The 19974-nt window shown below is 38.7% G+C and overlaps 1 protein-coding gene across 5 annotated transcripts in view; it reads right to left on the bottom strand.

The window, feature by feature from the left end:
* LOC100720364 (glutathione S-transferase omega-2) overlaps positions 1–19974 on the bottom strand; it is a 37425-nt gene that overhangs the window by 1402 nt on the left and 16049 nt on the right. For 4 of the 5 annotated variants that reach the window (XM_063244670.1, XM_063244671.1, XM_063244669.1 and 1 more), the window contains one exon: positions 849–955. In XM_063244670.1, coding sequence (XP_063100740.1) covers positions 849–955 — 107 coding nt within the window. Of the gene's footprint in view, positions 1–4; positions 107–848; positions 956–19974 lie in introns of all 5 variants that reach the window. The other variant, XR_010046221.1, reaches the window with a different exon arrangement.

Raw genomic sequence — 19974 nt, 5'->3', positions numbered from 1 at the left:
TCACAGTTTGTGGAAGTTTCATCCATAATCAGCTGGCTCCACGGCAGGGTGGCACATGGCAGAGGGCACAGTTCATGGCAGTAGAAAACAGCAAAAGCAGCAAGAGCTAAAAGAGTAGGAAAGCACAGAGAGAAGACTCTGACCCTTACATTGTATGTGGGTTACACCCACATAGGTGTAGCACTCACATCCATAATCCCAGCACTGGGCCATGAATCATTCACAAACTCTAGAAGTCTGCCCCATGACCTCATGAGGCTTTGGGAGGACATGCAGATAGAAACCATAACACTCCTTTAACATGCAAGTGCTAAGTGTTTCGTCCCAACAATGAGAGAAATAACTAAGATAACTGCCCAGGATCCTAGATGGCCACTTCATCTGCTTTAACTGTTACGATCCTTCCGTAGGGTGTGGCTGCCATTTGGCCTGTACATTTGAACATCAAGATATATTACTTCCAACTCTGTTTCTTAAGGGTGTTCTGGGAGTGGATGCCTCAAGCAAGATGGACTCAGAAGTATCGTGCCTGCTGAGTGGCACGAGGACCAGTTTCAGGACCACAGATAGCTGCAGACAAGGCACAGGGGCTACAACCCCACCTGCATGCAGGCAGGCTTGGGGGGAGGACACAGGCTCTGATGTGCTGGGAGGCTCTGTATACAGGGTCTGGTCCATGGAGATGCAGGCAGCATATGAGCCTATAGCATTTTGAATGGGAAAGTATGTCCTGGTGGCTTAAAAACCTGGTTCCATTTCACATACATCCTGACACACTTCCACAGGGGGCTTGCACGGTACACAGACCATGTTAGCCACTGTCAGTCAGTGTATTTCCAATCACTTACTCAGCGATTCCATATACATCCAGCCGCTCAAACCAGGGCCAGAAGAGGTAATCAATCATGGTTATATGGTCCCCACCAAAGAAGGTGGTATTCTGATAGCCAAGAATCTAGAAATGCAAACAGAAGAAAAGCAAGTTAACAGACATACATGCAGACAAGTGTGTAGACACTAAATGCAAATACTAGATTAATTCTCAAAGAGGGAGAACATGAACATTGATTCTTCCTGTTTTTAGCAGAGTTCCCTTTTTCTGAAGTTTCCTCCATCTCCTTCAGACTACCCTTTGCCAGCCCCAGCCACACTTCTTATCTCTTCCCTCTCTGCAACACTGCCTCATCCACTGGAGAATCAGAAGGGCAACTCTGGCAGAGGTGGCCCAGTGCCTCCCTCGGCCTGGTTTCTCTGTGTGCCAAGCGGCCCCAGGGTCAGTGTGGATGGAGCAGGAGGCCTTGCCTCAGCCCAGCACTGCCCACTTGCTGGGGGTGTGGGAGCCTCAGGCCAACGTTGAAGGCCAGCATCAGGAGCCCAAGTTGCTGGAGCTGTGGCCCCACTGCCCAAGGTGAAGCTTCCATCTCCATGGCAGGGCTGCACTGTAATGAGCTCCCTGGAAACTCAACATTGTCTTCCTGCTTTCTTCATCTGAGTAGAGCTTCACTCACCATTATCAACTTTTTACATTAAAATAAAATGTCTTTTCCTACTGGGACAAGTCAACCCAGATAGATAGACTGTAAAGAAAACAAGTAAAAGTCCTAACAGATAATGAGCCAACAACCACCGGAAGAAAGGACATGAACATTTTTTAAAAAGCTAAAGTTGGGCCAGCTTCCCAAAAGTGAAGAGTATAGTGCCAATTTCCTAGTAAATCAAGCAAACTATTCACTTTGCTCCACATCACTCACAGCCAGCTAGATATCCCCCCTTGCTTAGATGCAGACGCTGGCACAGGGGGTCATGGATGTAAATTATGCTGGGACTCTGTCTTGAGATACAGAGGCTCCAGTGAGAGGCAGCTTACTCAGAGTCAAATTGCAAATTAGGCTCCTGGGTTGGAGCAGCAGTGGCCAAGGACACACTCCAGGGCTGCTTGTACCCTCAGCTTGGGCGTGGTCTTGCCTCACAGCTAACATAGTCAGTAGCCCTGGTTTTCTGCTGGGCTTCGACTCTGATGAAACCTAGGGCAACCTGCCTCCCTTCTGCTCCAAGCCTCCCTCTTCTCATCTGCTAAATGCTAGTAACGTAAGTGTCTGTCCCAGAGATTCTGGAAAAGAGCATGATGAGAAACAGACTGGCCTCAGCACCCAGTGAGTGTAGGATCACATGATGAGTAAGGGCACAGACACCCAAAGGCCACAGCCACAAGAAGTAGATCCACCCCACCTAAAGATCAGAGCTCCTCTACCCACCACCTTCTGGAAGGTACAGCAAGTTTTGCTGCCTGAAAGTTGAAGTCCTCATCTTCCCCAGTGTGGTGCAGAGAGGCCCCTTACTTGTCCCGTAAGCTGAACCAATGTTAGGTAGCATCACTGGAGTTGGAGAAAGCTAAGAAGGTGGTATGGTTTATATTGAGCTGTCCCCACAGAGCCTCAGCTACTCACACTTGCAGTGTGTGGGATCATGGATACCCTGATGGTGGGCCAAGCCACTGGTGAGTCTGCAGCTACCTGTGACATTGGTGGGGGTGAAGCTGTTGGGGAAGGGAGGGTCACTGTGGTGTGGCTGTGACTTGGAGGGGTATCTCTCCTCCTCCTCTCTGGATCTCTGCCTGCCATGCCCTGAGCAGCCCTCCTCACGCCCCTCTGCCTTGAAGACCTGCCATAGACCCAGCTGATGTGGACTGAACCCTCTACAACTGTGAGCCCAAATAAACTCTCCTTTGAGTTATGTGTGTCAGGTACTGAGCTTCAGTGACAAGAAAGTGACTAAGACAGAGGGGTGGGATGGAGCTCAGGGGCACACTGCTTGCCTAGAATGTATGCAGCACCATGAAGTAAGCATACACATGTGAGCAGGCAGATAACAGGAAGGTACTAAGATAAGCATAAACAATGAAAACTCAACACCGAGGCTATTTTATTGTTTTGTTTGTTTGTTTGTTGAGATAGGGTCTTGCTAGGTAGCCCAGACTGGCCTTGAACTCATGGCAATCCTCCTGCCTTAGCCTCCTAAAGGTTGAGATTACAGGCATGTACTACCACAGCCAGCTACAGAGGATGTTTTCAATCAACTATAAGTAAGATCAGGCTTGGAGAGGAAAGCAGCAAATAATTCCGTGTTTACAGGTCCCAGAAGGCCCTAAGCATCCTTTATATTCAGGAATGGATAATAATTACCCAAACCCTTATTTGGCTTTGAAATGCATATCTGAAGCTAGTTATTGGATGTTAGGGCACAAATGAGAACCAAATCAAAACCGGTGGCTCTGGAAGATCTGTACATCTCTCTGCTTTACGGAGCAGGAGTGTTCTTCAAAAAGCCTTTGTCCAAGCAATTGTCACTTCCCACAATAGCCCAAGCTGTGTTTCCCACATGCAGTGTGTACTTTCATCTTTGTTCTTACCCTCTTTTTCTCATTAATCAGTCCCAGTTCACTCCACTCTTCAATTTTGCTTTCTTAAATAAGCTTTGCCAAGAGATCCCTTCTGTCACTTCTCAGCCACCATAGGAACACAGGTGAGCCACACCAGAGGAGGATGATCCCTCCTCTCACTATTGTCACTACTGAGGCGAGCTGCTTGGGAAGACTCAGAGGCCAAAGGAATGCCAGCAACACAGTAGGGGCCCAACGACAGTGCACAGGATGGACAAGTGAGACCATCCTGTAGGAACTACAGTAATACAAGCCAACCTGAGACTGAGGCATCCATGGGCCTGGCAAAACTCAGGATTCGGTATCTGGCCCTTTATTCTCATTGTTTTCTTTCTTCCTTTTGCTCTTTGTTTCTCTTATTTCTAAATGACTGGGGGGAACTCCAACTATAGAAGACTAATTCCATCCTCCAAATCCAGAGAACAAGTTCAAATAATTTCTTGAATAGTCCTTCATTCTTTCTTTTCTTCCCCCCTTCTCTAGTTTCTCAGACCTTACATGATCATCCTTTGCCCACCAGTCTTGCTTCTGCTTCCTTGAAGTTATCTTTGCTTTCTACACTATCCTCTCTAAATTTCCCACCACAGGGTAAAAACACTCTACCAAGGGGAAACACTTTGCATACAAACTCCTAATTTACAATTGGTTCTACTTTGTAACTATAGACTGCTCTTCTGGTCTAAAGTACAAAAATCAATATTTACCAGTTTGTAACTTGTGTTTGATGCTGTTGCTATTGCTAATTTTACTACATTCGCTAGATGCCATATCTGTTATAATTAGTTGTTCTCCCTTCTAAAACAATACTGGGAAACTCTGGGGTAATAACCTCACCACAGCCCTACACTGAAGGATTAGGGACTGAGCCAAAAAGACACCAACATCTCACTCTTCACCAGTTGTGAAAGTAGGATCTTGTAACAGACATAAACCAAGAACCTCCTGTACACAGAAGTCATTCCTGAATAACAGACTTTTCCTAGAGAAGCCTTGATACTAGTGTTATAGCTACCTACTAAAAAAAAAAAACCTCCACAAATATCATCACAGAAGGCAAAATAAAAAATTTTTTGAAATAGAAAATGACAAGATGACACACAGTGCACCTTGAACAAAGTGAGGATGGCCACAGGTGTCCTCTATCTCTGCTTTTATTTGATAAAAACTAAAAACAAAACAAAAAAATAAAATGACAAGATGAAAAAACAAAACGCAATCTCAGACCACCAGCTCACTCATAACAAGTCTAAGAGGCACTGACATAGAAGAAATTGGAAGACACATACCTAAAATGTCTGAAATGATAGCAATCAAAGTAAAGGAATAAATCCATGAGGTTGTAGAGGAAATTAGATTAAAAGTAATGTCAGGTAAAAAAAAAATAAATGCCAACATTTATAAAGGATCTGCTCAGCAAATCTAGAGAAGAGATATATTAAAAAAATTAGATGATGATAGGAAGAGGATAGAAACTGTAAATGACCAACATAGGAAAGAAATAGAATGCCTGAAACAGTTTCAAATGGATATCCAGGAAATTAAAAATTCCAATGAAAGCTGGCAAAACTGCTTGAACAAAACAGAAGACAGAGAGGAGGAGCTGGGCAGATCTGGGGTGCCCTCACCGGCCTCTCTGCGTGTCTGGAGGACTCTGGATATCTCTGCAACCAGGGAGGGTCCACAGGTTCCTGAAGCACTGCGGCCTGTGGTGAGTACCCTAACCCGGCTGCGATTGAAGAACTGTGGAGCTTCCAAGGGGCAGGTGGGCGCACAGTGTCCCTGAGGCCCAGCTTGTCTGGAACTGCGGAGTTCTGAGCAGGCAGAGGAGGGCCACTGGTTCTGTAGGCCCAATGGCTTGGGGTAGCGCAGTGCCAGAGTCTCAGTAGCTCCAAACATAGAAGGGGATTTTCAACAAATCCTGAGGAATTTTTCAAATAACACTTGAAACACAGAAATATAGGAAAATGACAAAACGAAAGACCAAATTACAACCTCAAACCTCCAGCCCATCTCAAGAAACCCTAGGAGCGAGGTATATAGAAGAAAATATATCCCATCCACCTCATATATCAGACACAATAGCCACTGAAATTGACAAGCAACTCCAGGAAGCTTTAAAGAAATTCAAACTCGAAATAATCTCCCAGATAAAAGAAGAAATGATAAAAGAAATGAAAGAGATTCTAAATATATCTAAAGAAAACACAGATAAAAAATTGGAGGAACTAAACAAAAAGATAGAATCCCTAGACGAGCAATATAAGAAACAAACAGAATACATAATGCAGATGCACAGAGATATACAGGAAATAAAAAACTCCACTGAAAGTTGTAAAAACTGCCTTAATGAAAGTGAAGATAGAATTTCAGACCTTGAAGACAGGATTGCAGCTAGTGAACAGGAAAGGAAAGATCTTTTGAAAATAACAAGGAATCAGGAAACAACAATTCAACAACTGCAAGACGATGCAAAGAAGAATAACATAAGAATGATAGGGATTAATGAAAGAGAGGGAGACAACATGAAGGATGTCAGGAGGATATTTAGAGAAGTAATAGCTGAAAATTTCCCAAGCATGAGATCAGAAACTGACATCAGGATCAGTGAAGCATATAGAACTCCAAACAGTCATAACCAAAATAAAACTACACCCAGACATATAATAATCACCATCCCAGAAATCCAACACAAGAATAGATTATTAAAAGCTGTCAGAGAGAAAAGACAGATCACTTATAAAGGAAAACCTATCAGAATCACAGCAGACTTCTCAGCACAAACGATAAAGTCAAGAAGAGCATGGAGTGAAGTATTCCAGATCCTAAAGCAAAATGATTTCCAACCAAGACTGATATATCCTGCAAAACTATCATTCAAAATAGATGGTGCAATACGATACTTCCATGACAAAGAACAGCTGAAGAACTTTATGAACACCAAACCAACCCTGCAAAAAATATTGAAAGACAGTTTAGATACACAAAGGAAAAAACCACTAAGCAAAGCAAATAATTAAACAGAACAGAAAGACAAAGATGCAACAGCACAGAGATAACATTCCTACAATTAACCAGCATTTAACAGTAATAACCATTAATGTAAATGGTCTCAATGCACCAATCAAAAGAAACAGACTAGCAGAATGGATCAAGAAACAAAATCCAACTGTATGCTGTTTACAGGAAACCCATCTAACCCAGAAGGATACTCACAGACTGAAAGTCAGAGGATGGAAAGCAATTCTTCATGCAGCAGGAATCCAAAAAAAGGCAGGAGTAGCCATTCTGTTTGCAGATAACGTGAACTTTAAACCAACAATGACCATAAAGGACAAAGAAGGTCACTACATACTCGTAAGGGGAAAACTCCAAGAGGAAGAGATAACTATCTTAAATATATACGCACCAAACTCCAGAGCACCCAGTTATATAAAACAATTATTAACAGAAATGAAAACTCAAATTATCAGTAACACAATTGTAACAGGAGACCTTAATACACCACTGACACCAAGGGACAGATCAACCAGACAGAAAATGAGCAAAGAAATAACAGAACTGAATCACACCTGTGAACAAATGGGTTTGATAGACATATACAGAATGTTCCACCCAACAACATCAGAATACACATTCTTCTCAGCAGTACATGGATCATTTTCTAAAATAGACCATATATTAGCTCACAGAACATATTTAAGCAAATGCAAAAAAGTTGAAATCATCCCTTGCATATTATCGGATCATAGCGCTCTGAAATTAGAAATTAATGACAAAAGATACTGCAAAAATTCCGCAAACACATGGAAACTAAATAACACACTCTTGAGTAATCAGTGGGTCACAGAAGAAATTAAAGAAGAAATTAAACAATACCTAAAAGAAAATGAAAATGCAGATACAACTTACCAGAATCTGTGGGATGCAATGAAAGCCGTTCTGAGAGGAAAATTTATTGCACTGAGTTCCCACATCAGGAAAACAGAACGAATACAAATAAATAACTTGATGCTACACCTCAAACAGCTAGAAAAAGAAGAGCAAGTCAAGCCCAAAGCCAAAAGAAGAGAGGAAATTATAAAAATCAGAGCAGAAATCAATGCAATAGAGACTAAGAAAACAATCCAAAGAATCAACGAATCAAAGAGTTGGTTCTTTGAAAGAATAAATAAAATCGATAAGCCCCTAGCCAACCTTATTTTAAAAAAGGGAAGAAAAAGCTCAAATTCATGCAATAAGAAATGAAAAAGGAGAAATCACTACAGACCCAACAGAAATACAGAGGATCATCAACACCTATTTCGAAAACCTCTACTCTCAAAAGTTTGATAACACAGAAGAAATAGACAGATTCTTAGAAGCATATGAAGTACCAAAGCTAGATCAAGAGGATATAAAACTGTTGAATAACCCAATCTCTGCTAATGAACTTGAAAATGTAATTAAGGCCTTACCCACCAAGAAGAGCCCAGGCCCAGATGGATTCACTGCAGAATTCTACAAGAAATATAAAGAAGACCTAATGCCGACACTCCTCAAACTATTCAATGAAATTGAAAGGGAAGCAATCCTTCCTAAGTCATTCCTGGAAGCAAATATTACTCTAGTACCAAAACCTGAGAAAGACCCAACTATAAAAGAGAACTATAGACCGATCTCCCTAATGAACACAGATGCAAAAATCCTCAATAAAATATTGGCAAATAGGATCCAGCAAATCATCAAGAAGATTATACACCATGACCAAGTGGGATTCATCCCAGGAATGCAAGGATGGTTCAACATACGCAAATCAATAAATGTAATCCACCATATCAATAAAGCCAAAAATAAGAATCACATGATCATTTCTATAGATGCAGAAAAAGCCTTCGATAAGGTCCAACACTTATTCATGATAAGAACTTTACAGAAAATTGGAATAAATGGTCTTTACCTCAATATAATAAAGGCCATTTATGACAAACCAACAGCCAGCATCATACTAAATGGCCAAAAATTGAAAGCCTTTACTTTAAAATCGGGTACAAGACAAGGATGTCCTTTATCACCACTCCTATTTAATATAGTACTGGAAGTACTAGCCAGAGCAATTAGGCAAGAAAGAGAAATAAAAGGGGTAAAGATAGGAAAAGAAGAAGTTAAATTATCATTGTTTGCAGATGACATGATACTCTACATAGAAGACCCCCTAAACTCCATTGAAATACTCTTAGATACAATAAATAAATTCAGTAATGTGGCTGGATACAAAATCAATACTCAGAAATCAATAGCATTCCTATACACGAACAACAAAATTACAGAGAGGGAAATAAGAGAAACTGGACTATTCACATTAGCAAGCAAAAAAATGAAATATTTAGGAATTACTCTTACGAAAGAAGTGAAAGACTTGTACAGTGAAAATTATAATACACTGAAAAAGGAAATTGAAGATGATCTCAGAAAATGGAAAGACATCCCTTGCTCATGGATAGGAAGAACAAACATTGTGAAAATGGCCATTCTCCCAAAACTGTTATACAGATTCAATGCAATCCCAATAGAAATTCCATCAACATACCTTATAGATCTAGAGAAATCACTCCTAAATTTCATCTGGAACCAGAAGAGACCTAGAATCGCAAAGGCAATTCTAAGCAGCAAAGACAAAACAGGAGGCATCACAATCCCTGACTTGAAGTTATACTACAAAGCAACAGTAGTAAAATCAACATGGTATTGGAATCAAAACAGAGCCGAAGATCAGTGGAATAGATTAGAAGATACAACCACAACTACGAACACACTCAACCACCTTATCTTTGATAAAGGAGCCAAGCAGGTTCACAGGAAGAACGACAGTCTCTTTAATAAATGGTGCTGGAAAAACTGGCTCTCCATTTGCCGAAAACTAAAGCTAGACCCATGTCTATCACCATGTACTAAATTAAAATCTAAATGGGTCAAAGAATATTAAAACAGAAACACTAAATCTATTGGAAGACAAATTAGGTAAAAACCTTGGAGACATAGGAGTAGGTAAAGAATTCATGAACAGGACTCAAACCGCACGGGAAATACTTCCCAGAATCAATAACTGGGACCACTTCTTATTAAAAAGTTTCTGCATTTCAAAAGAAATCTCCAGCATAGTGAAAAGAAAACCCACAAACTGGGAAAAGATTTTAGTGAACTCTCTCTCAGACAAGGGCCTCTTGTCTAAAACATATAAAGAATTAAAGAAACTCAGACCTCCAAAATTCAAAGATCCAATCCAAAAATGGGCATCTGAGATGAATACGCAATTCTCAGATGAAGAAATGCAAATGGCAAATAAATACATGAAAAAATGCTCATCATCATTGGTCATTAGAGAAATGCAAATTAAAACCACACTGAGATACCATCTCACTCCTGAAAGAATGGCCAGGATCAAGAAAACCGACAACAAATGCTGGAGAGGCTGTGGGGAAAAAGGAACTCTCCTGCACTGCTGGTGGGAGTGTAGACTGGTACAGCCTTTGTGGAGATCTGTCTGGAGATTTCTCAAAAAGTTGGGACTGGAAATCCCATTTATTCCAGCTATTCCACTTCTAGGCATATTCCCAGAAGAACTGAAAGCATCATACCACAGTGATATATGTGCACCTATGTTTATAGCAGCACAATTTGTAATCGCCAGAACTTGGAAACAACCCAAGTGTCCATCAACTGAGGAATGGATAAAAAAGTTGTGGTATTTCTATACAATGGAGTATTATTCAGCTATAAAGAAGGATCACATTGAGATATTTATCAATAAATGGGCGCAGCTTGAGACCATACTCATAAGTGAAATAAATCAATCTCGCATGTGTGAATACCGAATAGTTTCCCTAATGTAAGTAATGATTCAAATATATAAAAATATGTGGTAATCATGATTCCCCATTAGGTGGCCTTGGAGCCTTATAAAGTTTTCACTCATTAATTAGAAAGGCTTTATTCTGGGCTTCTTGATATGAAAATATTTGAAGCTAGAGTATATGAAGTTTGATCCAAATATTTCAAGGAAAAAGACACTATGGTAACTACTATTAAGTCAGGTTATATGGTGGTGAAGTACTAGGTTGTTGAAACAGTCATGCTGTGACCTCTATTGTTATATTGTTATGTCCTGTTTTATCTCAATCTCCCCCTTATTGTTTTAAAAAAATTATTTAGTCATTTCTTATGTTTGTCTTAATTAAAGAAAAAATTCAAAAAATTAGGATATATAAATAGTAACTATTTTTGATTTCCTATTAACTTGTTTTGAAGTCCTGTAGTACTCCCACGATCTTGTTTTGACTGATTAGACTCTGTTCCATTCTATATGGTAGTATCAAGTTTGAAGACATAGGCAACTACTTTGAAGACAATAAGATTCACTAAGATACCCATTCTGGTTTGACTATTGTCTTCTTTGGAAGTCCTGTAATGTTTACAATGCCTAAGTTTTATTGGTCTTGTTCTCTACTGTTTTGTCCAACTTTATAATATCTAATGAGATAGACAATTCTTTTTAAGGAAACAAGGGACAACATTGATAACCATTGTTGATAAACTTGTACTCTGTTCTACACCATGTGCTATGTCTATCCTTGGTGTTGACTGACAGCTTTGTTTTGCCATATTTGACTGTATTCTCCCCCCCCCCAAAAGTAATAAGCACTAAGGAGTAATAAAATCCAAAATGTGTAAATTTTGTTGTAAAAAAGAGAGGGAAAAAAAAAAAGAAAAAGAGCTCTAACGGATATAACAGCAAGTGTGTTTAGGGGTGTTAAATAGCTGACTATATCAATGTTTTTGGATCATTGAACACAGCTGTTTGCAGTCTCCCTGTTTGAATGTCCACCTTGTATTCTTTGATACTGTGATTTGAGGAACTATTTTCAAGATGATAATATGTAATCTACTAACAGGTGATTTCTTACTGTTATGTTTTTTTGTTTGTTTGTTTGTTTTGTTTTTTTGTTTTGTTTTGTTTTTTTGTAGTTCTGTATTACGTGTACCCTTACACCGCTTTGGTTTGTTTTGTGTTTTTCTCTTTTTCCTCTTAAATAAAAAAAAAACAGAAGACAGACTTTAAGACCCTGAAAGTCTAGGATCAAGAAAGCAAAGATCTTCTGAAAAATAACAAAAGAGCAGGAAACAACAATTCAACTGATACAAGACAATGCAAAGAAAAATATTACAAGAACAACTGCTGTAAATAAAAAAACAGGAGTCAATACAAATGACAGAAAACAATATTTATTGAAGATGTAATAGCAGAAAATTTCTCAAGCATGGGAAAAGGATCTGACATACAGACAAGTGAAACATATACAACTCTAATTAGCCATAACCAAGATAAATCTATACCCAGACATATAATAAGATCCCAGAAATTCAGCAGGAGAACAGAATATTAAAATCTATTAGAGAAAACAAATAGATCACCTATAACAGAACACCCATCAGAATCACGGTAGACTTCTCAACACACACCCTCAAGTCAAAACGAGGTTGGAGTGAAGTATTTCAAGTCCTGAAAGAAAACAACTTTCAATCCTGACTGATACACCCTGCAAAACTATCTTTCAAACTTAATGGAGAAATAAAATACTTCCATGAAAGAACAACTGAAGAAATTCATGACCACCAAACCAAAACTACAAAGGGTACTGACAGATATTCTGGACAGGCGCAACAGTGACCACGATTCCAAGAACAACAACAGAAAGAAGCCATCAACCAGGGCAAGCAATTAATCAGAGGGGAAAAATAGGGGAATCAACAGCAGGAAAATAATATGATAAAGATAAGCAACCAATACATATCATTTGCAGCCATTGAGATGTAAATGACCTCAATTCACCATTCAAAAGAAACAGACTGGCAAAATGGATCAAGAAACAAGATCCAAAAAAATATGCCATATATAAGAAACACATTTAACTCAAAAAGAAATTCACAAACTGAAAGTCAGAGGATCGAAAACAATACTCCATACAATAGGACCACAGAAAAAAAGCAGGGGTAGCTATTCTGTTTGCAGACAGTATGAACTTCCACTAAGAATAGTCAAAAGGGATAAAGAAGGGCACTATGTACTTGATAGGGGAAAACTTCAACAGGAAGAGATAACAATCTTAAATGTATATGTACCAAAGACAGGAGCACCCCAATGTATATGACAAATATTGATAGACATGAAAAATCAAATAAGCAGTGACACAATTGTAATAGGGGACCTTAATATGCTTCTGTCCCAAAGAGATATGTCAGCTAGACAAAAAATAAGCAAAGAAATAACAGAACTAAACCAAACCTGTGAACAAATGAATTTAGTTGACATTTACAGAGTGTTCTACCCAGCAACACTAGAATATACACTCTTCTCAGCTGTGCATGGGTCATTCTCTAAAATAGACCATATACTAGCCCACAGAATGTGCTTAAGTAAATGCAAAGGGATTGAAATAATCCCATGCATATTATCTGACTATAGTGCAATAAAATTGGAAATGGCAAAAGAAGCCATGAAACTCCATAAACACCTGGAATTTAAATAGCATCATCCTGAACAACCAATAGGTTACAGGCAAAATTAAAGAAATTAAACAATACCTACAATCAAACAAAAATGCAAATACAGCTTACCAAATCCTGTGGAACACAATGAAAGGAGTCCTAAGAGAGAAATTTATACCAATGAATTTTTACATCAGGAAAACAGAACGAGCACAGATAACTAACATAATCCTGCACTTCAAGTTTCTAGAAAAGAGCGCCAGTCAAGCCCAAAGCACATACCAGGGAGGAAATTATAAAGATAAGAGCAGAAATTAATCAAGTGAGACCAAAAAACCCATATGATGAATGAATGAATTGAGCTGGTTCTTTGAAAGAAAAAAATTGATAAATTCCTAGCCAATTTTATTAAGAAAAGAAAAGAAAAAACTCAAATTCATGCAATGAGGAATCGAAAGGGCTGCGGTAATGGTAAGGTCCTGTGGAAATTCAGAAGATGATCAATCTCTACTTTGAAATATTTTAGTTGCATAGGATAGAAAACAGAAGAAATTAACAAATTCCTAGAAATGTATGAATTACTAAAGCTGAATCAAGAAGATATAAAAATGTTGATAATGCAGTATCAGTTAATGAAACTGAAAATGTAACTAAAAACTTACCAACAAAGAAAAACCCAGGTCCTGAGGATTCATAGCTGAATTCTACAAGAAATTCAGTGAAGATTTAATGTCAATATCCCACAAACTATTTAATGAAATTGAAAGGGAAACAAGTCTCCCTAACTCATTCCTGAAGGCAAGTATTACTTTGATACCATAATCAGAGAAAAACACAAAGGAGAACTACAAGCCAATCTCCCTAATGAATATAGATGCAAAATATCCTCAGTAAGATAGTAGCAAAGAGAATGCAGCAAATCATCCAGAAAATCATACATCATGGCCAAGTGGGATTAATCCCAGAATGCAGCAGTGGCTTAATATATGCATATCAATAAACATAACCTACCATTATCAACAGAGCCAAAGACAAAAATCATATGACCATCTCAGCAGATGCAGAAAAAGCTTTTGATAAAGTCCAGCATTCATTCATGATAAAAACTCTATTGAAAATCAGGATACAAGGTCTTTATCTCAATCTGATAAAAGCCATCTATGACAAACCAACAGCCAACATCATACTAAATGGAAGCAAAACTGAAAGCTTTCTCTCTAAAATCAGGAACAAGACAAGGATGTCCATCCACTCTCACCACTCCCATTCAGTATAGTTCTAGAAACACTAGCCAGAGCAACTAGACAAGAAAGAGAAATAAAAGGAATAAGGATAGAAAAGGAAGAAGTTAAACTATCATTATTTGCAGATGACATGATATTCTACATAGACGACCCCAAAAACTCCACCAAAAGACGTCTACAATTAACAATCAAATTCAGTAGCATAGATGGATACAAAATCAACACACAAAACTCAATAGCATTCCTGTACACAACACAAACTCACTAAGGGAAAAATTAAAGAAACCACACCCTTTACAATGACATCCAAATAAATGAATACTTAGCAATCAATCTACCAAAGGAAGTAAAAGATGATGGTACGAATAGCTATTTTGAAGAAAACAACACATTATAAAAGCTAGTGCTGATTTAATATCATCTTGTTTTGAAGTCCTATCAAGCTGTAGTACATCGGTTTCCACTGTTTTTAACATGTCGTATCTTACTATACTTTACTATATGCGATAGTATAAACAAAATTTTTATAGGCAAAGAGGTAATATAGAAACCGTTGTTCGTTTTCTGTTAACTGGTTCTAAATACCCTGTAATTCTTTCATTCTCTTGAATGGCTTCACACTGTTTTGATATGCTTGATGCTATAGTATATGAAGTTATACTCAAATATTTCAAGGAAAGAGACACTATAGTAACTACTATTATGTTAGATTATCTGGTGGTGAAACACAATGATGCTTAAATTGTTCAGTTCTGAGCTGCGTTGTTCTGTTACAATGTCCTCTTTTATCTCAATCTCCCCCCTTTTTAAATAATTTTTTCTCATTTTTTAATTAAGGGAAAACTAAATTAAAAATAGTGGGATATACTATAGTAACTTTTTTTGTTTTCCTATTAACCTGATTTGAGCTCCAGTATTGCTCTCCCCATCTCATTCTGTCTGATTATACAATATTCTATTTTGTTTGATAGCATCAAGCTTGAGGGTATAGGCAACCACTTTGAAGGCAATAAGATTTACGATGATGCCCATTATGGCCTGATTATTATTTTCTTTTGAAGTCCTGTAAGGTCTCCAGTGTAGGTTTTATTGGTTCTGTTCTGTACTGTTTTGATTAATTCTATTATACCTGATGATATAGACAACTTTTTTTAAAAAAATAGCAAGAGGCACAATGGTAACCATTTTTGATCACCTGATGTTCTATTTTTGCATCATGTACTATGCCCATCCTTCTGTTCTATCTGACTCTGTTTTGTTTAGTCACATTAGGTTTTATTCTCTTAAAAAAAAAAGTAATCAGAACTGTGGGAGTAAAAAAAAACAAAAAGTGTAACTGTTATTGTAAAAAAGAGAGGAAAGGAAGGTGGTCTAAGGGATATAACTGCATGTATGTTTGAGTGTGTAGGATGGAAAACCATATTACTGAGCTTTTGTTGGATCACTGAATGGAACACTGCAATCTCACTGTATGAATGTCCACTTTATATGCTTTAGTTTTGTAACTTGCACAACTGTTTCTAGGATGACAATGTGTGGCCTGTTAACTAGTGATTTCTTAATGTGTAATTTTTTTTTCTTGAAATCCTGTATTATTTGTACCCTTTTACTGCTTTATTTTTTTATTTCCTATCTTTTTTCTCTTTAAATAAAAAAAAAGAAAATTATAGCACTCTGGATTAGAGATCTAAGAAGATATCAGAAAGCGAAAAGATATCTCTTGCCCATGGATAGGAAGAACCAACATTGTGAAAATGGCCATACTCCCAAAACTGTTACACAGATTCAATGCAATCTTGATCAAAATACCATTAGCGGAGCTCCAGAGTTCCGGCCATGGAGGGATTCCGGCAGCCTATTCACCCGCCCTCTTGATAAGCACCTGCAGTTTGGGCCTGGAGGAGAACCATTACCTGTGCACCAACTTCTACGGGAGATGAAAATCAAGCACCCTTCTTCCACCTGTCCCCTCCCCCCTTACCTACTGGGGATAGATATTTCAACATCTCTTGGGAGGATGACCATATGCAGTATAGCAAATATGGGGGATTTCCTTCTATCTTCTGTTTGAAGGCATAGGTTGTTTTCACTTTTTGTTTTATTTCTTTTGCTCTATTCAGTATTCTCAATTCATTTTACAATGTTGTACTTTTGGTTTGATTTAACAATACATAATTGACTGGATAGCTATTGTTAAATTAAAGAGATATACCATAGTACTTAATACTACTATCCCAGTATCCTACTGTGAAGCACTGTACCAATTTCATAGCATTGTCTCGATTGGCTTTGTTGTGCCTTACACTTTTGCACAACTGCTTTCAAAATTAAAAAAAAATACATGTTAAGATCCATGCATGTGTAGAATCTATGAACAGTTTATGAGAACTGATCTTATGACAATTGATGAAATCAACAGATACTTTGAAGAAAAGGAGACACTAAAATACCCAGTGCTGATCCTGGAGTGTCATAATGTGAAACCCAGCAACAGTGTTATTCTTTGTTCAGAGTGATATTAGCCTGCTTGGGTTTATTGAAAGTCAACATAATTGAAGATATGGATAACTGCATGTATGTTTAAGTGTATAGGATTGATAACCATATTTCTAAGTTTTTGTTGGATAGTTGAACAGAACTGGTTGCAGTCTCACTGTTTGAATCCCCACTTTATATGCTCCAATTTAGTATCTTGAATAACTATTTGTAAGAAGACAATCTGTAATCAACTAGTGATTTCTTACTGTTTATTTTTCTTTGAAAGTATGTATTATTACTACCCGTTTTCTGTTTTTTTAGTCTTTCTTTAAATTCAGTTTTAAAAAGAAGACACTACAGTACCGAGTGCTGATCATGAAGTGTCATGAAGTGGAATCCAGCAATACTATTATTTGTTCAAAATGATTTTAACCTGCTTTAGTTTGTTTAATCTAAACACAAATGAAGATATGGATAACTGCATGTATGTTTAAATGTATAGGATTGACAACCATGTTACTAAGTTTTTGTTGGACAGTTGATTAGAACTTTTTGTAGTCTCTCTGTTTGAATTCCCACTTTACATGTTCCATTTTTGTACCTTGAACAACTATTTGTAAAATGACAACATCAACTAGTGATTTCTTACTTTTTTTTTCTCTAAATGTATGTACTATTTCTACCTATTTTCTGTTTTGTTTAATCTTTCTTTAAATAAAAAAAACAGGAAACATCAACAACGACAACAAAAAAATACCATTAGCACACCTCCCAGATCTATAGAAAACATTCTTAAAATTTGTTTGGAAACAGAAAAGACAGAATAGCAAAGACAATCCTGGGCAATAAAGACAAGGCCCGAGGTATCACAATCTCTGAGTTGAAATTATACTACAAATCTACTATGATAAAATCAGCATGGTACTGGCAAAAACAGACCTGAGGATCAGTGGAACAGATTAGAAGATGTAGATACAACTACAAACACACTCAGTCATCTTATCTTTGACAAAAGGACAAAACATGTTCACTAGAAAAAAGATAGCCTCTTTAACAAATGGTGCTGGAAAAATTGGCTTTCCACATGCCTAAGACTAAAACTGGACTCAAGTCTATCATATACACTAAAATAAAATGAATCAAAGATCTAAATATTAAAACAGGGCTGGGGGTTTAGCTCAATGGCAAAAGCACCTGCCTGGCAAGTATGAGGTCGTGAGTCCAATCCCTGGTACCCAAATAAATAAATACTAAAAAAAAAAAAAAAAAAAAACCTACTGAAAAACAAAGTAGATGAAAATCTTTCATGAACAAAAACCAAACTTCACAAGAAATACTTCAAAGAATCAATAAGCATTCAACCTGGCTATTGCCCTTTCTGGGTCTCTTCCCAGAAAAATTAAAAACATCATACCACAGTCATGTATGTGCACCCATGTTTTTAACAGCACAATTTGTTATAGCCTAATCTTGGAAGCAGTCAAAATGCCCATCGACTGAGGAATGATAAAAAAAGGTGTGATATTTTTATACAATGCAGCACTACTCTCCTATAAACAAAGATAAACTTCAGGCTTTTATAGGTGAATGGATGCAACTAGAGACCATAAGCGAAATAAATCAGGCTCACATGAGTAAACACTGTACTGTCTCTCTAGTGTAAGAAACTGAAAAAGTAAGAAAGATTCAAAATCTGTAACAAATATTGTGATAGGGAAAGAAACTGCTCAAAAAGGAAAGAACCACTGAGATGGGTGAAAGGAGAAAAGGAGGAAGGGAAAAGAAAAAATACTACACATATACAAAAGATGGCTAAGACAGTTACATTACTGATTTCTTTTAGCTCATTAAAAAACCAGTTTGTGCTTACACTGTTTGATCAAATGTGCACACTTGTATCTTGTAATCTGATCAACTTGTATTTTTAAGATAACAATAGGCAATACATTAACCATTAATTTCTAACTACCTTGTTTTGAAAATCTATGTCATTGTTTTTACTGGTTTTTTTTTTTCTTCTTCTTTAAAATAAACAAACAATAAAGCTTGCCAAAAAGAAGAAAGAAAAGAAGAGAAAGAGTTCTCGTCCAGCCAATCAGAGGGAGGGTCCATCAGTGCAGTGACCAAGCAGTGGTGTCAAGGAGTAACTGCTTAGAGCTGAAGCTGGCTCATGTCTATTTCTAAAGTCTTTATTCAGCACAGGACGTTACAGAAGCCATGGCCACGAGCACTCCTGTAGGGCCGTCCTCAGGGAGGCACCCAGCAGCAGACAGCATGGCCTGAGGGCCTGTGAGGGCGTGGACCAGACCCCCCCCACACACACACACACACATACACCCACACACCTGCACACTCCGCAGGCTCTCTCCAGGCCCTGGAGCCTGCGGACCCCCATTTTAGAGCCCCCTGCAGTTCTCGGCACTGTTGCTGAGTCTGGAGCCCAGCCAGGCTGGGCTCCCAGGTCTGGAAACCCCACCAGGAAAGCCACCGCCGTGCACGCCGGCCTCCGGGACCCAGGGGATATCCAGACCTCCTTCAGGCTGCTGCAGGCTTTAGTGCCCCGGCCCAGCTCCCTTCTATGCAAACCTGGCACCTAAGCAAAACTGCTTTCCAATTCAGATACTGGGGTGGGGGCGGCGGATTGTGAAAAGGCATTTGATGTCCGGAATACTAGAACAGTCTGTTTTTACATGTTCTGTTCTCCACGGCACTGAAAGGATAAGGCCGGCTGAGGGTTAACTAGGTGCACTGCCAATAAAGGAGGAGAAGTGCTTTGCTATGACTCCAGACCCGCGAGGCCTGGCAGCAAAGGCCCTTGGACTTGGAGCTTGGCACCAACGCGCCATGAAGAAAGAAGTGTGCATGGCTCCGCCTGGTGGCCACTAGCGGTAAGGCGCAGTGGCGGTGGCTCCTGAAAGCCTCAAGAGGATCTATCAAGTTCTTGAGAAACAAGATCATAAACAGACTTCTCTAAACAAGGCATTCTAAAAAAAAAAAAAAATCCAGGCTAAGAGTTGGATTCTCAGGTTCAGCCTTAGTACTTGAGCTTCAAACCTTGAAGCGGTCCCCTCCCTTCATTCATGTCTTTTACCACCGCTTTGAAACCTGGGCTTCCAATCCCAGAACAGTGTGGGGCTCCCAGCAGCACCCCTGGGCTTGCTGGAGGAAGCACACAGCATGTTTTCTTGCTGCAAATAATTCTTAAGGAGCGGGTGCCCCCATCCCACCCACAAGACACCAAGCGCACTGTGGAGGAGCGGGAGGATGCAGGCCCTTATCCAGAAGTTGCTG

This window comes from Cavia porcellus, unplaced genomic scaffold (genome assembly GCF_034190915.1).
Source record: "Cavia porcellus strain 051 isolate PalLab524CR breed Dunkin Hartley unplaced genomic scaffold, mCavPor4.1 scaffold_2, whole genome shotgun sequence".
NCBI classification, from domain to species: domain Eukaryota; kingdom Metazoa; phylum Chordata; class Mammalia; order Rodentia; family Caviidae; genus Cavia; species Cavia porcellus.
The sequence above is the reverse complement of the archived record's forward strand: the minus strand, read 5'-3'. Positions and strand labels throughout refer to the sequence as shown.